The sequence below is a fragment of the Dunckerocampus dactyliophorus genome, chromosome 8, assembly GCF_027744805.1.
Source record: "Dunckerocampus dactyliophorus isolate RoL2022-P2 chromosome 8, RoL_Ddac_1.1, whole genome shotgun sequence".
Classification (NCBI taxonomy): Eukaryota; Metazoa; Chordata; class Actinopteri; order Syngnathiformes; family Syngnathidae; genus Dunckerocampus; species Dunckerocampus dactyliophorus.
This window is the reverse complement of record NC_072826.1, coordinates 19,303,990-19,319,356: the sequence shown is the minus strand read 5'-3', so window position 1 is coordinate 19,319,356 and position 15,367 is coordinate 19,303,990. Positions and strand designations below refer to the sequence as shown.

At 39.5% G+C, this 15,367-nt stretch overlaps 1 protein-coding gene across 3 annotated transcripts in view; it reads right to left on the bottom strand.

The window, feature by feature from the left end:
* Positions 1-15,367, bottom strand: part of pax7a (paired box 7a) — a 72,149-nt gene that overhangs the window by 33,998 nt on the left and 22,784 nt on the right. For all 3 annotated transcript variants that reach the window (XM_054784002.1, XM_054784004.1, XM_054784003.1), the window contains one exon: positions 10,903-11,102. In XM_054784002.1, the coding sequence (XP_054639977.1) occupies positions 10,903-11,102 (200 nt within the window). The remainder of the gene's footprint in view (positions 1-10,902; positions 11,103-15,367) is intronic.

Here is a 15,367-nt window from a genome sequence, read left to right as displayed (position 1 = left end):
CCCAACCCTCTTTTATGTTCACGTTAAACTTCCTTCCCCCTCTTTGTCATGCTAGGAGGTGTTCCATCATGGGAGCCACAAAACGCTTCCAAAAACGTTTGACTGTTGTTCTTTCTGCGACGGCGGCCGTGTTGCGACTCACATTCACACCTTTTTCAGTCATCAACAATAATCACATTACCGTAATTCGGACGCTAATTCTTTCAATTTCAACATTAATTATAGATTTATTGTTCAAGAGATCATTTGGATTTTCATCCGCTGTAGAACACATAAGTAAACACATACGTAAACATCATCACATACACAACAATGGACAGGAAATAGCGAGCAATCATACAACGGAAGAGAGAAAGTAACGCAGCGCAATTGGGAGGTCTGATTTTTTCCGAGGAGGCATTTTTGTGATGCAAATGTATTACTCTTTTGAACGCATATTGTTTTGAGAGGCCAAACTCTGGGCCCCACCAACTAACTGGAAGTACGTTCCTCTTCACCAGAATCCACCCAGAACTGGGCTCACGGGACCAAGTGGGGGGTAAGTCGCTGTTGATGTACTACACTGCTGATGGGGATGTCATACAACTTCATGTCAAAAAATCTGAACTATCCCTTTAATGTCTTTGCTTTACTTGTCTTTATTCACAGCTAATTCCAACTAATTTATTTTATTAGTATTATTAAAAATTTATTCCTATTTTACTTCTATTTAATTTTAATATTATTATTCTTATTTTTTACATTTTTTACTTTTTCTTCTTTCCTTAACTCTGCGGAAGCTACTGTATTATAACTATACTGTACTAACTATACGATACTGTATGTAACTATATATTTTTTCTTGTTTTTCCTCACCTTGCTTTGGTTTGTTTTCTTTTGCTTTTGCTTTTTCTTTTTGTAAAAAAATTAATAAATACAATCATGTTTTCTCCTCTTCATAGACCAAATCTAAAACCTCAGAAAATAAGGACAATATTAAAATAATAATGTCTGATTTGGAAATTAAAACAATAAATTTTGATTTGATTATAAATTATTATGATGGATGATAATCACTACTTTATGTACAATTACTTAAAAGGATATTGATTTATGTATGTCTTTATTTTTCATTATTATTATTATTAGTAGTAGTAGTAGTAATTTTTAGCATGTTTTTATAAAGTGGCTATTATAAGAAAAATAATGATTAAAAATACGGATTTGCAAATTAATACAATTATTTAAATTTTGTTCGAATTGTTTTATAATGAATAATTATTTTTTCTATGTAAAAATATTACCTTAAAAATATTTTTTAAATTTAGTATTATTATTGTACAACTTTTGAATAATAGTTTTTTTAAAATGGTTTGACAACTATAGTTGAGGAGGACCACTTCCTGCTTCCCAAATAGTGAACCCATATTCAGCTTTACTGTTAATAAATAATTTGCTTTTGCTAGTTATAAATTGATATCAGCTCACTGTGACTAAGACTTGGAGTTTTGATTAGAGCCTGCATCTAAATTGCCAGTAATGACAGCTTATTAGTGCTTTAACAACCTCACTATTAACATTTATGAACATGTTACTGTGAAGTGACACCATTTTATTTCCTAATCATCATCATTATTACCATTTACTGTTGTTTTACTGTGGCTACATCACACATTGGAGGTTCAATTCTGAAGTGACCAAATATGGCTCCTCAACTCAAAACAAAAGGGACAGAAGAGAAGCGTGTGTCACAGATGAAGGCTCTTTAACACCACAAAACCACACTCTTGCCACTGAGCAGCCTGAAGCCTGAGGATTTGAGGCTGCGCTCTGGAACCTGATCACAAAGTCACCTTGGACCACAATTCTCTGCTCTCCCCAATCCGGTTTAATTCTCTGCAGCGCACTGCAGAGCATTCGGCGCTCCTCAGCGTCCTCGCCATATCTACCTACACGTGTCGCTCCTTCTCAGCCGCTAAGAGGTTTCCCTGTATCTGGAGGGTCTGGACAAGGCTGCACCTCATCTTGAAAGAGGAGGAGAGCTTCCAGCTTAGCTCTGCTGGAGGAACCACAAAAATGTAGGATGGCAGTGAGGGGACCAAAAGGTGAAGGTTGCTGTGGATCTTATTGAACCCACACACTCTTGGGTCTACATGTGTTCATTTGTACATCTACGAGGCTTTTGTTGGCCTATAACAAGTACAGAGGCCTATAACAAACCCCAGTGGCACATTTTCACAATATTAATAATAACGAGAGTGTATATGTAACGTGAACCCTCTCAAGTTCTAAAGCCCTACAATTTGCAATTAGACAAAAAACTTTTGAAGAAATATAAATAGAGATGAAACCACAGCCAAGCATGAAGTTAGGCAAGACTTGCATGCAACTGATCGCTTTTCCGTGGTTTTTTTTCGTGTTTTTGGGTGATGCCACCACATAAAAGAACCAGTGATGGCAAAGAGAAAAAGAACAAACAATATTTTTAAAACAGAACAATTCCATACGATTTGATGCAGTATACAAACACTATGATTGAATTCAATGAGATTCGATACGATACGATTCAACGGCTACATTTGTTGATGTGGACGTTAGCCTTACATTACAACATAAAGAATTCTATAAATGTGGCATTTTCATATACTCTCTCAGGTTGGCGCCAACACAACCAGGCACAGAGACAGTTTCTTCCCCCAGGCCGTTACTTGGATGAACACTTGAACACATGTCAATGTTGACCCCCTTGGTCCTTGAAGGCACCATCAAACTTTCTTCAAGGCTGCACAGATAGACTATTACGACTTAATGACCTTATTGAGTGCTAATGTGCATATTTGTTCAGTGAACCTCACTGAAAAACAAACTCCAGGCTCCTACTGGTGGATGGTGGGTCTGTATTCATTTAGTGCTTTTAATTTGATGTTCTTCCTGTCTTGGTTTTACACAATACATAAGGTTGCTAGTCTTGCGATAGTTTTGCGATACCCGGTGCATACCCGGTGCATGTCTTTACAATTGATTAATCAAAGGATTTATGGCTGGTTCTTGCCGATCCAGGAGGCTGCTACCAATACAGCCACATCTCCTGCTTGAAGAAGATGTGAAGAACCCATAAGATTGAACATAATTGTGTTCAATCTTATGGGTTCTTAGGGGCTTGTGTAGGCAAGGCCTTATCCTCCTGTTCAAGTTTGTGTGTGCATCGCCTCTTTGACTTTAAATCCCCACATTCACCTTCAGCCAAATGCATTGATTCCTGTGCCATCATGTTGTATTTGATATCATCTCAGATCTGAGGTTAAAGCAACCCTTCAATGGGATCATAGGGAATTTTAGAGCCCCCTCCTCGTTCAAGCCAATCCTCCATGCAGGCTGCTGTCAAAAGAGAAGTAGACGGTGGATGTGTGACGCCTTTCAGGAGCCAATTTGCAACATGTTGCCGTAGATGAATAGCGAGCGACATGAGCGATAATGACAAAACAAAATGTACCGCTGACTTCATATCCGCTGAACGCACTGAGGGTGATGCAAGCAGCCTCAACACACAAACACTCTTCTGTCTCCTACCACGCAATAACATCCACCCCCCCAACAACCCAACCCCCCCCCCCCCCCCCCCCCCCCCCCTCCCGCCACCCCCTCCCCGTCATCTTCCCGCCCTGCCTGCCTCCCTGCCTCGCAGACTGCTGGCACTATGCTAATTAAAGTAGCTAGGAGTGTGAATATGAGAGGAGAGTGCGGATTAACTTGATAAGTATCAGCAGTACAGAAGCACTGTACCAAAAGTCATTTAAATTCTAATAATAAGAAAGTGTTAGAACATTCAAACTGGCGCATTGGCAACCATTTCTCCCCACCACAATCTACATAAATCCTATTTGTGCCTTTATGAAATATAAACCCCACACTGGCGGGAATACAGTTTTTGCCTGTTGGGTTTCGCTTGCCGCCACTCGCCTCCATTGTGATTTTTTGTCCTCGCTTTTTTGCCGCTGGTGGGCGATTGATAGTGAAACAATTGCCACTTTGTTATATATCCCCTCATGGTTTATGTTTGCTATTATGAATGTGCAGTAGGAGTTGAGGTGCAAATGAAGCAGAAAGATAGAGACTTTTATTGAATTAAATCTATCATGAGTTCCGTAATACCTTTAAGTCAATATTTAAGACAATTCTATGTGTCCAGGTTCTGTTGCAACATAAATGTCTTCCAGTCCACAAAGAAAGGCATGCTTGGAGAAGTTTGATAGAGAAGAAGCCCATTAAAACACCTTTCAGAAGAACAGAGATTGTGAGCCAGCAACGCATCATTCAGTGGCATTTGTGGCGCCCTCTAAGGGTTGTGTTCAAAACGCATTGGAATTCATGCTAGGATACATCTAACATAGATATCCTCAAGTTTTATAATCATTAAACAAATGATCAATGACTTAGGACAATTAGTTGCTAAGTCCCGCCCGATCACTGCAAAGACGTTTTGCTTGGTGGCGGCCATGTTTTTCAACCAATCTTACTCACTCTTTACACACATGTGCTTGTCAGTCTGCTCAAGATGGTACCAAACCTTGTGGTGATTTTACGAAAGACGCTAAAGTTACAATGGCTGTTTTGTACATTGAGTGGTGTGAGACATTTCAAGTCAATCTAACTTATGGGGTTTAATAACAGCGCCACCATGTGGTGTGCTTAATCAGGAAACTAAAAGTACAGACCACACAGTATGGGTGCATGCTTTGACAAAATGTCACCCTCGTGTGCAGAGGTGCAAGAGTATAAGAGTTACTTTACATAAATACAAACTTGTGAAAAATTAGGACATAAATTAGGACATAAATGACATTTGTGGTGCACCCCGTTGGGTTGTGCTCAAAATGCTTTGGAATACTAGCATACATGTAATACAGATATCCTTAAAGTTTTATAATCATTAGGCAAATGGTCAATGACCTATGGACAATGAGTTGCTAAGTCCCGCCCATGCCCCTGCAAAGAGGTTATTCTTGAAGGTGGCCATGTTTTTCAACCAACCTTGGTCAAATTTTGGTCATGTGCTTGTCACTCCCCTAAAGTTTGTACCAAATTTTGTGGTGATTCACTCAAACTCTCCAAAAAGTGGGCTGTGTGAGAAATTTCAAGCCAATTTTATCAAAATAATCCCACAGGCTACACAGCAGGGGTGCACCCCATCTTGTCATTGTAATGAGCAGGTGTCCAATACCTTTGCTCATATGTGCACAGTGGCCCTAGAGCTTGGGAAGACAATCCTTATTTTTTCCTCCCAACATACCAACTGGCAAGCACATAGAAAAGGGGAGAAACCTTCTTCCATCCTCAAATTGATTTACACGCTTGGTAAAAAGCCAATGCTTCTACCTTATTAGATCACACTAAGTATCACAGCTACATTCCCCGTGTTTATTGCTAATGAAAGACGATCTATTTGACAGCAAAGTGAGCTGATGACGAAGGAAGTGCCGTACTGGGTTGGACGCCCCAACCAAACCAAGACAGGAGAATATTATGTGAGGCAGCTTGCAAGCTATCGACGTGACCCCCTCTTTGTGCAATAGCCAATGGAATGGCGATGACTTGTTATTCATTCTTTATTATAAGATATATTTTGAACAATTTTCCCCAGAAAACTCATGAATGGCTTTTAATCCACATTAAAACACATTTGCAAGTTGGCATGTGCGTGCCAGAGCAACAGGTGGCGCCACCACTATAATGACGTTCAGCCTCTCAGAAGTAATTGCGGAAAAAGCCGACAAGGTAAAATGGAACAATTCCTGTGGACTGATAGTTCAGAACAGTTTCATTTTAATATGAAGTTAATAAAGTAAACAAAAAATGCACTTACAATCCAAAATACATTAAAGCAGCCTCCCTCAAACTAATAACAAAGGAGCATGCACAAACAGCTGAAAAATAAGTTACAGAAAACCCTTATGCTGGACGGACATTTCCAAAAAGATTAACATTTTCAGTGACCAAAAAGTACATTTGCATGTACACCAACATTTTAAAAACTGTATTTTTTCCCCGTATATAAAAAAAATTCTAGAAAATGAGTCACATGAACACATCTTTCCTAAATAATCTACAGCAAACTAAAGTTCAGATTGCTTTTAGACTGAGGCTCAGAAATGCTTTTAAAAAAAAATTGTAAATAAATTTTTACTGCTAAATGAACTAATTTTATTCCATTCCATTTACAGATAACTAAAATAGAGTTTGCGTATGGATCAATGTCCAACATGCATCACAAATCTAAAAAAATGTAATCTTAAAGTAGGTTTGCATGTGCACCAGCATCTTAAAAGCACAAAAAAGCTAAAACAAACAACAACAACTAAACTAAAAAAAATGTTCCTGCATTGACAAACTTATTTTCAACACCTTTAGCAATCAAAAATTCAATTTGCGTGGAGACAGATGTCCAAAAGCCACGCAACAATGGAAAACACAAAAAAATAGTGATGAATCCTAAATCCATGATAATAAATTTTAAAACAAAATGATGAAAAATGAGGTACAGAACATCAAACATTTTCACCAACCTAAAGAAAACCTACAGCACATGAAAACTGCAAGTCTCAAGTCTTTATCCTGGGTGGACTTTTCCAAAAAGATTTCAATGCATTTTGTGTTGCCTCAAATTGCTTTTGCGTATTGACCAATGTCCAAAATTTTAAAAAGTTATAACATTTCATGTTTCTGTACAATATCCATGCTTGTGTGGACATGGCGGAACATGAAACCTCAGAAAGTAGACAAAATACAGGCGGCCGTCATGTTACGTCGTTCCGTGTTACGATGTTCTGTGTTTATAATGCACAACCTTAAATGATTTATGCTGTACAAAAAGAAAAAGAACTAGTTTCATGCGGAAGAATACATAGGCGTAATAATACGTAATCGCGCATTGCTACGCTGAGGAACGTCACTTTTGTTCTTTTTGGTTAACTTTTTTCCTCAATTATGTCTACCAAGCATGAGGCAGGCTCTTTTGATGGAAGCGCATCAAGGAAAAGGAAAGTGAAATTAGGAAGTGGAAAAAGGGCAGTCAACATTGTCTGCATGTCCGGTGGAAGCCTCTCAAATGCCGCAACCATCATCAAGAATAAAGATGGTATCCTTGAACATGTGAAAGAATGAAATGGACAGTGATAACAAAGCAGTGTAGTGGTCTCATTATTGAGACTTCCTCATCCCAGTAAGCCTGTCTCTCCCTCTTTTGCAAGGACCACCACAGGGATAAAAGTAAGGAGTTGTTCTCGTTTTTGCATTACCTTTTTTATTTAATTATTGTATTTCATCTTTTTATTACTGTCTTTTCAATACCCTTCAGATGGTGTGTGCATAGTATGAGTGACTTACGTAGGTGTAATTTACGTATAAGTTCTGACTTACACTAAAGCTCGCCTTACATCGCCGGCGTAGGAATGGAACGCGTAGGTAGAGTGAGAGGACCTTCTGTACCGTCCTACTGAGGACATGGATCATATCCCACAATTTGTCAGTGGAGGTAATAAAAGCATAGTGGGCTGGCGCTGCTGAAGGAGCTCTGGTAGCTGCTCTCAAAGTAACAGCAGGGCTGATAAAGATGGATGGGGGATAGAAGGGGTGGTCTTAAAATGGCAGGTCTGTCCAGACACAAGGGAGCGTGCATCCGTTTATGAGGTTTGCGAATTAGAACATATTGACAGCTCAGGCCTCCCAAGTTGCACCTCCACTCCCCTAACCATCACCGTGGTAGACGACCAGCAGACACACCGGTGATTTATACCTTGAATGTTTTATTCTTCACCCAGCGCACCCATCGGTCTCCCAAGGACATCTGGAGGATGCGTCATTGCAGCTGTGCAGGAGAAGATGGGCTTTCCGGGCCAAAGGGTCTTCTCTCTCCGCTGCCATTTGGGCATCTAAATGTAAAGGCCCAGCTGGTGCTTGTTTCACAAAGACACGTGCACATTCCATCCAAAAAAACTGCTACTACCACCACTCTACTACTTTGCGACCATGTTACAACCCACAAAAAACCAGAGGTTTATTTGTATGTGGTCCTATAAGGCCACCATACTGTACTGTATGTCCACCAAAGTCAATGAGATCTTTCACATGTTCTTCAAGCATCATGACAAACCAACATCGTCTACCTTAGTTCTCTTTTTTTTGGCAAGCATACCGGAAGTTATCAATTGAAACTTTTTTACAATTCAAAGCCTTCAACAAATTTTATGAGCAAAATTCAATAACACCAATTACAGCCTTTGCTCCAGTCCACCTGCTTGTCACATGACATCATTTAAATGTGTAGCTGATGAATACAGAGGTCATGTACACATGTTCATTGATTATTTATTTATATAAAAAGGTTGTAGTTATAATCTTAAATAGAAGGGAAAAAATAAAGCCTGCAAGACTTTAGAATCCAGTAATAATAACAATGATAATAGTTATTAACAAACATTAAAAAAAATGAAAAACCCTATCCCTAACTGTAACCTATTTTAAAAAAATATTCTAATGATAAATGGAAAAAAAAATAAAGTGGACTTAATTTTAAGTATAAGGTGAAAAGGATAAAAAAATAACATAAAATAATGGAACCGGTAATAAAAAAAAGAAGTATAATATAGTCAACTGATTTTTTAAAAATCCCTCAGATAAATAAATCAAGCAGACTGTTTCTAAAAGGATGTACGCCATTTTGTTATTGTTAAAGTAGAAAGTGAAAAATAGACCCTGTGTGACTGTAGAAAAAATAATAATTGTACAAAAAAGAAAAAATTAAACATGATAAAAAAATTAACATAAAAATAATAAAGACTGGACCATTGGAAGATGCGACCATTAAAATAATAATATAATAATAATAATAATAATAATAATAATAATAATAATAATAATAATAATAATAATAATAATAATAATAATAATAATCTCCCAAAGTCAAACCATTATCCAGGACCCTATCAAAAATGGTGTCATTATCCAGTTAAAAAAAAAAACAAGATTTTTGGATGGGCTTTTTGTTAGAGTTAGAGTATTAGTAAAACAGAAAATAGTAATGAAAAAAAAACTTCAAAAAAAGAAGATTGTATTGTAGATGTTCTGCTTTTTATGACTAAAACCTGTGTAATACTTGTATCACTTCTTTTTGCACTTGCATGACAACATCCCAATGATAAAATATGACCAAAAACATTACCTTTGCCATTTTTAATCTATTAATACAATTATTTCTTATCAAAATTATTCTAGAACCAAACAAATCAAAAGTTCATTCAAAAGTAGAACACCCTTTTGCAAACGATTGTGTTCCAGTTTGGAGGTTCCACAGTAGTTAAATACATTTCCCATGTTGGGGATATGGAATTGTAAGTATTTCAACAGGTTCCTGCTTAAAAAACGATTTGAAAGCAAAAAGTTTTTCCATGGGTTTACAGATGAATGATTTCTATTGGAGCAGCTGCTTCCTGCACATGTACCATATGTGAGTCGGACATCTAAAACACAAAAACCAACAGCGTGTCTCATGAAATAAGAATTGTGTGAGGCGGCAAGATGGACGTAGACATGTGTGCAAGCAGTTATTGCAAGTGATGAACACTTAGCATGCGCTGTGCACTTCCAGGGGTTCAGACAGAGTGTGAATGACTGCGGTAAGAGGAGAGGGGTGCCCCAGACTCTCCCCCCAACCGGTGGCTGATTGATTAATGTTGTCAGGGCACGGGGGTCCCAGGAGAGGATGAGGAACACCGTGTGATATGTGGAAGGTTTTACAAGCAGCGGCGAGCTTGAAAGTGATGGGATGAGATCGTGGGCCAAGGGGCCGGAATGAGAAATCCAGCAGGAATGTGTTGCCTTTCTCTCCTCTTTTTTTTTTTTTTCTTTTTCACCTTCCACCCCCTCCTAAACTTTGGGAGAACAGCTGCCGCTATAACTCTACTGTAAATATTTTCCCTCGCTTTGACACACAGCTGCATGGCACCCAGGCAGGCAGACAGCTACAACGTAGAGGCGGCCGATTACCATGGGAACCTCTTTAACAGCACTAAAAGCAGTGTGAATTTCATCTCTTCAAACTGCCTACTACAGCTACTGAACATTAGGCCGTACATAAAGCAACATTAGTGCTCATTTGACCATAAAATACCCTGTAACTAATGTAATAGTTACGTTTTATTGCCATGGCAACCCTGGAGCACCTACTACAGTCGGCTAGAAGCTATCATTTTGCTTTAAAATCATCATGTTTATCCAGCAAAAATGGTGACCAAGTACACAAAAATCATCAAGGAAAATAATGCAAAACCTGCCAAAAAGTTGGGTATTATTGTACAATTTGACTCTTTTTGAGTGACACACTCCAAGAACTACTATATTGATAACGTTTCAATAAAACAGATCAGTCAGATATACCAAAATCATATTTGTTAGTGTAATGCAGTTCAACACTATACCCTGACGGGCTCAAACCCGCATCCACAGATCCCCATGGATTGACAGTTGAGCAGCGCAAGCCAACAAGCTAAAATCCCGAGCTGTCAACTCGTTCAGTGCAGCTCTTAAGGCATCTGGGAGTGAGGTTTACCAATGTACTATCACACAGCCATACCAGCTAGCATCCATTACATTACTATGCATGACTTTTTACACAAAATCCTGCAGAAGTCTCAGCACACTCTCAGAAATACGTTCCTGTTTGTGTTTGTTTATTATCAAGGTACTTCCTGGTTCATGGAAGATGGCAATGATTACCATTGAGCCACACCTCTACCATGGAAAAAAAAAAGTACTGTTTCAAAAAGCTCAAATGACTGCAATGCAAAAGGGGAAGTAAAACAAAAAAGAACCAGCGGTGTCCTAAGACTGTTCCATGCTATCACACTTCAATAGGCAGCGGGACCCTACCTGCACTCTGGCCTCCGTCAGCTTGGTCCTCTGAGCCAACTCCTCCCGGGTGTAGATATCCGGGTAATGTGTTCTCTCGAAAGCCTTCTCCAGCTCCTCCAGCTGCTCGGCGGTGAAGGTAGTGCGACTGCGCCTCTGCTTCCTCTTCAGCGGCAAGTCGGGCTCCGAATCCACGTCGGAACCGTCATCTGTGCGGCTACCTGAGGGGTGAAGAAAGGGTAGTATAGTTGTATTTTAGGAAATGCATCATTCCATTCCAATGACAGCTGTAAGAATATTATCTTGATATGTGAATATTTTTTGATACACAGTAGAAAAGGCCCTGATACACAATCCTGCCTCTGAGTAGTGGGGAGGGGGCTTTAAGAAGAAGCTAAGCGCTAGAGAGGGAGCGGGGGTAGTCGGGTTAATCTGCACAGGCCACCTTGCTGCTCCTCGCCTCTAGTTGGCCAAGGGCATGCCGCTTATACACAACACACAGCCGCAGTGTGTGCAGCATAATATCACAGCAAAGCCATTCAGCGCTCCTTGTGTTTGCGTCTGCTGTCATTAAGTGAATTAGAACACATTTTACACCACTTTTGAGGCATTCAACTAAGCTGAGTTTCTGCTCGAGGAACATAGATACGGCACAAAGCTGCACAATCCGGGCCGACAGGGAAATTTTTTGACAGCATTACCATCGCAACATTACCATTATAACTGCATTTAGAAAATTGCATCATTTTCACCACCTCTGCATGTCTATTCAGACTGCATGGCCCCTTTCATTTCATGTCACAAAATTCTTATTTTCATAATTTCCTCATTGAGACACTGACAAGGCGGCGGTGATGTGCCAGTGTTGCTGCGGGCCTTGTTGGATTGCATCATGCACAGTCCAGAAGAGTGTGGGAGAGGGAGAAGAAAGGGAAGATGTGGAAGAAGAGCCACCAGAATCCCGCTTCTGACACCACTCGGCTCCAATGACAACCCATAGAATGGTCACCTATAGTAGTGTAACAGCACATGTATTTGTAATCAGATTTATCGCTAAGGAACATTTGGAGGCATACAGTTTTCCCACACGGTACACATTAAGTGAGGGACAGGAAGCGTAACTGCCCAGAGTCACCCGTCTACTCCGTCAACAAATAGAGAGAAACCAAAGCTTGAAAAGCCTCATTTGTTGTTGAAGCCTTCTGTTTGGGAAGACCTGGTGTTGTCGGTAAAATAGGGAAACAGACAAAAACAGTGTGCCACTATTGTTCATTAGAGATGCGTAACGGGGCTACAAGTTGCTATTAATGCTGCACTTCAGCCAATAAGGAACTTCCATTTATTACAAATAAAACAATCTTTCACACTCTTCAAACTGTTATTGTTACTGCTGCACCCGTCTGCATTTTTGCACTTTCCTAAAAAGAAACATTGTAAACTATTATATATGTGCACGCGAGTCTGTTTTTCATGTCTCCCACTTCCAAATGAGCAGGAAGAGAGTTCACTCTGTGCATTGGTTTCAGCACATTGGAACGTTTGTTCCATAGAACAATGGCATGAGGAGCAACGCAAGATCACGCAGTAGAAATTACATTAGTACATCGGAATATATTGTCATATATTTTTTATATTGTTGCATTCTACTTTTCTTAAAAGTAATATTAAAATCTCATCTCATTCTTGTATACCCAATCTCATGTATTGTCTCGTCTCGTGAACTGAGATTATTATTGAGAACTTATGTATACACCTATACAGTGGAACCTCGGTTAGCCTACGCCCCGGGTTAGCGTATTTTTCGGTAAAAAATTTACGCCATGATTTCGGGTTTGCGTGCATTAGACAATATGCCGTGCATCTTGTCATGTTGTTAATATACAGCGTGAGTCCAATTGTGTTCTTAATGTATTTTTATCAAAAAATGTCCTTCCTTGTTAGCATCCTGTTCGCTAGCTTACAAAATGGCAACCCGCACCGGACGTCGTTGTGATGCAATCAGTGTTTGACTCTCAAAATTGTTCACATAAAACACGTTTTTAGAGTTTTACAATTATACAGTAGTTCTTCATGCATAAAACAATTCTAAATGAACATAAATGACGAAAGGCAGGGATAAATGAACATTTAAGGTTGCTTTTAACTTCATTGTTCCAAAGACGTGATGTGCCAGCAAGCTCAACCACCATCACTTTGCTGTTTCCAGCACCCTAAAGAATCACGTCTTCAGTGAAGGTAAAAGTAAACTTAAATATTCATTCATCCCTTTCATTCAACATTTAAATGTATTTCCAATTGTTGTCTGCATGTAAAATCATAATTGTAAAACTATAAAAATGTGTTTTGTGTTAACCTTTTGGGCTTTCTGGAACAGATTAATTGGATTTACATTATTTCTTATGGGAAAATTTGATTTGGTGAACGTCCGTTTCGGTTAGAGTCAAACCTTCTGGAATACATTAATGACGCTAACCAAGGTTCCACTTTATAAGCATACCTGCTAACAGTTTTATTTTAATAACCAGAATAAAGCTGTTTACACAAAAGGTAAGCAGTTTTATGTTTTGCCGTTTTTTTCCTTACTATACCCAAACTGTGATCTTAAAGCCGAGGTACCGAGGTGGCGCACCGTTCCACCCCTACTCACCTAGGAACTTCCTAGCTCCTAATTCATTGTTTCCGTTTACGGCTCACTTCAGTAGCATCTTTCAACACAAGTGGACAAAAGAATACTCAAACGTAGCCTCCGAATAACAACTGTGAGAACAAAAGAGCAACAGAGCTGGCAGAGTCTCAAGGCCAGCTCCAGAGTTTAATTAAACAAGGAATTAGGGGATTATATGGAGACTATCATCACAGGCCACTCCACCAGTCTTCCACGAACATTTTTTTGTCCCCCCTGAGCTCGCGCTCGACGATTCTCTGCGGATTACACGTGGCCGCCGGACATGAGGCCGCATTCATTAAATCAATTCTTCAGTCTTATCCTTTTTAATAAAGATTGATTCTTGAAACGCACGCCAGCGAACACCCTTGAACATACAAAAGTTGAAAATGTACATACACCGCATATCCTTTTGTTGGTTTTCACCAGGATGCACATTTCTGTCGAACCGCTAAATTGCCGTGACAACACTTGAGACCACTTTCCAAAGTCACCCCTGCGTCCTACAACGGGGGGACGCAGTCAGCGCAAACTCGAGGGGGACGTCTTCTCCTTCTTGAATTATAGTCTTTTCCTTGCGCAGACTTTACTTTGCTGTGGAACCTGCTGCGGGTATCACGTTCAGACCTGCCAGGGGGCTAATGATTGATAACCCTCAACAGCTGATAGCATGTACTGCAGCTCTCCATTAAGCCCTCCAGAGCCAACACATCTGCTCTCAAACATGAACTGCAAGCACAAGGTCAACAGGGCTGCCTGTAATGAGGATGGGGTGGAAAGGGAACGTGGTACAACACAATACGTGCACGGCCCAGCTGGGACTCGGGAGTGGAGACCACCTCCGCCAAGGCCGAAGAGTTCCATGCACATGCCTGAAATGGGGTGCATTATTTACGGAAAATTAAGAAAAATGCTTGAAATGAAAAACAAAAGTGGGGGAAACAAATCTAGGATTCACATGGAAATGTGATGGCTTCTTCATTTGGGAAGCAGTTTTTGTACTGTCCAATAAAGAGCATGTCCTTGGATCCCGCTTTGTCACGATTCAGGATTCACAGATTTTTGGTCAAAAATTAATTAATTTAAAAAAGCATTTTCATATACAGGTCGGAACCATTGTTAGAAGGACTGCAGTGTTTACATGCCTTCGTCTTATGCTTAACTTAACTTTTTTCGTCAAGCGTTGAGATTTAGCATTTCGTTTAGCGGTCCTTGAACGCACCATAGTTGCTGTGCAAGTTAATATATGATTATAAAACATTACTAGAACAAACAAGCAGTGGGGATTATGTCGACGTGACTTGGAGAAACACCTTCTCTAGCTTGCTAGCCTCCAGCGCTAGCCTGACGACCAGGCTGAAGGCTACACTGTGACTCCAACTCCATCTGTTCATGGATCCTTACATTATCATTCATTAGTGGTGAGTGCCTATGCATTTTATACATTAAATGCATTTAATAAGAGTGTGAGGCATATTAAGATCTTTTGCAAGTGCACAATGGCAATTGAAGAGAGAAGGGGAGGGTTCTGGAGCTGAATCGAATCTAATGATTATAAAAATTATATTTATACATACAAAATATATAAATGGCAACCAGTTGAAAAGTTGCAACGTAAAGTCAAAACTCTTCCACGTCAGTCCTGTAGGAGGCGGTAATGCGCATTAAAACTGAAAACAAACCAAGGAGAAAAAAAAAAGACATGTCTGCTTTGTATATGTGCAATTCTTTTTTTGCCTAATCAATCACACAATAATGATTAACTGATGGAAACAATACCTTCTTAAGCTAAACATAACATAAACACAATGATGTTACTAC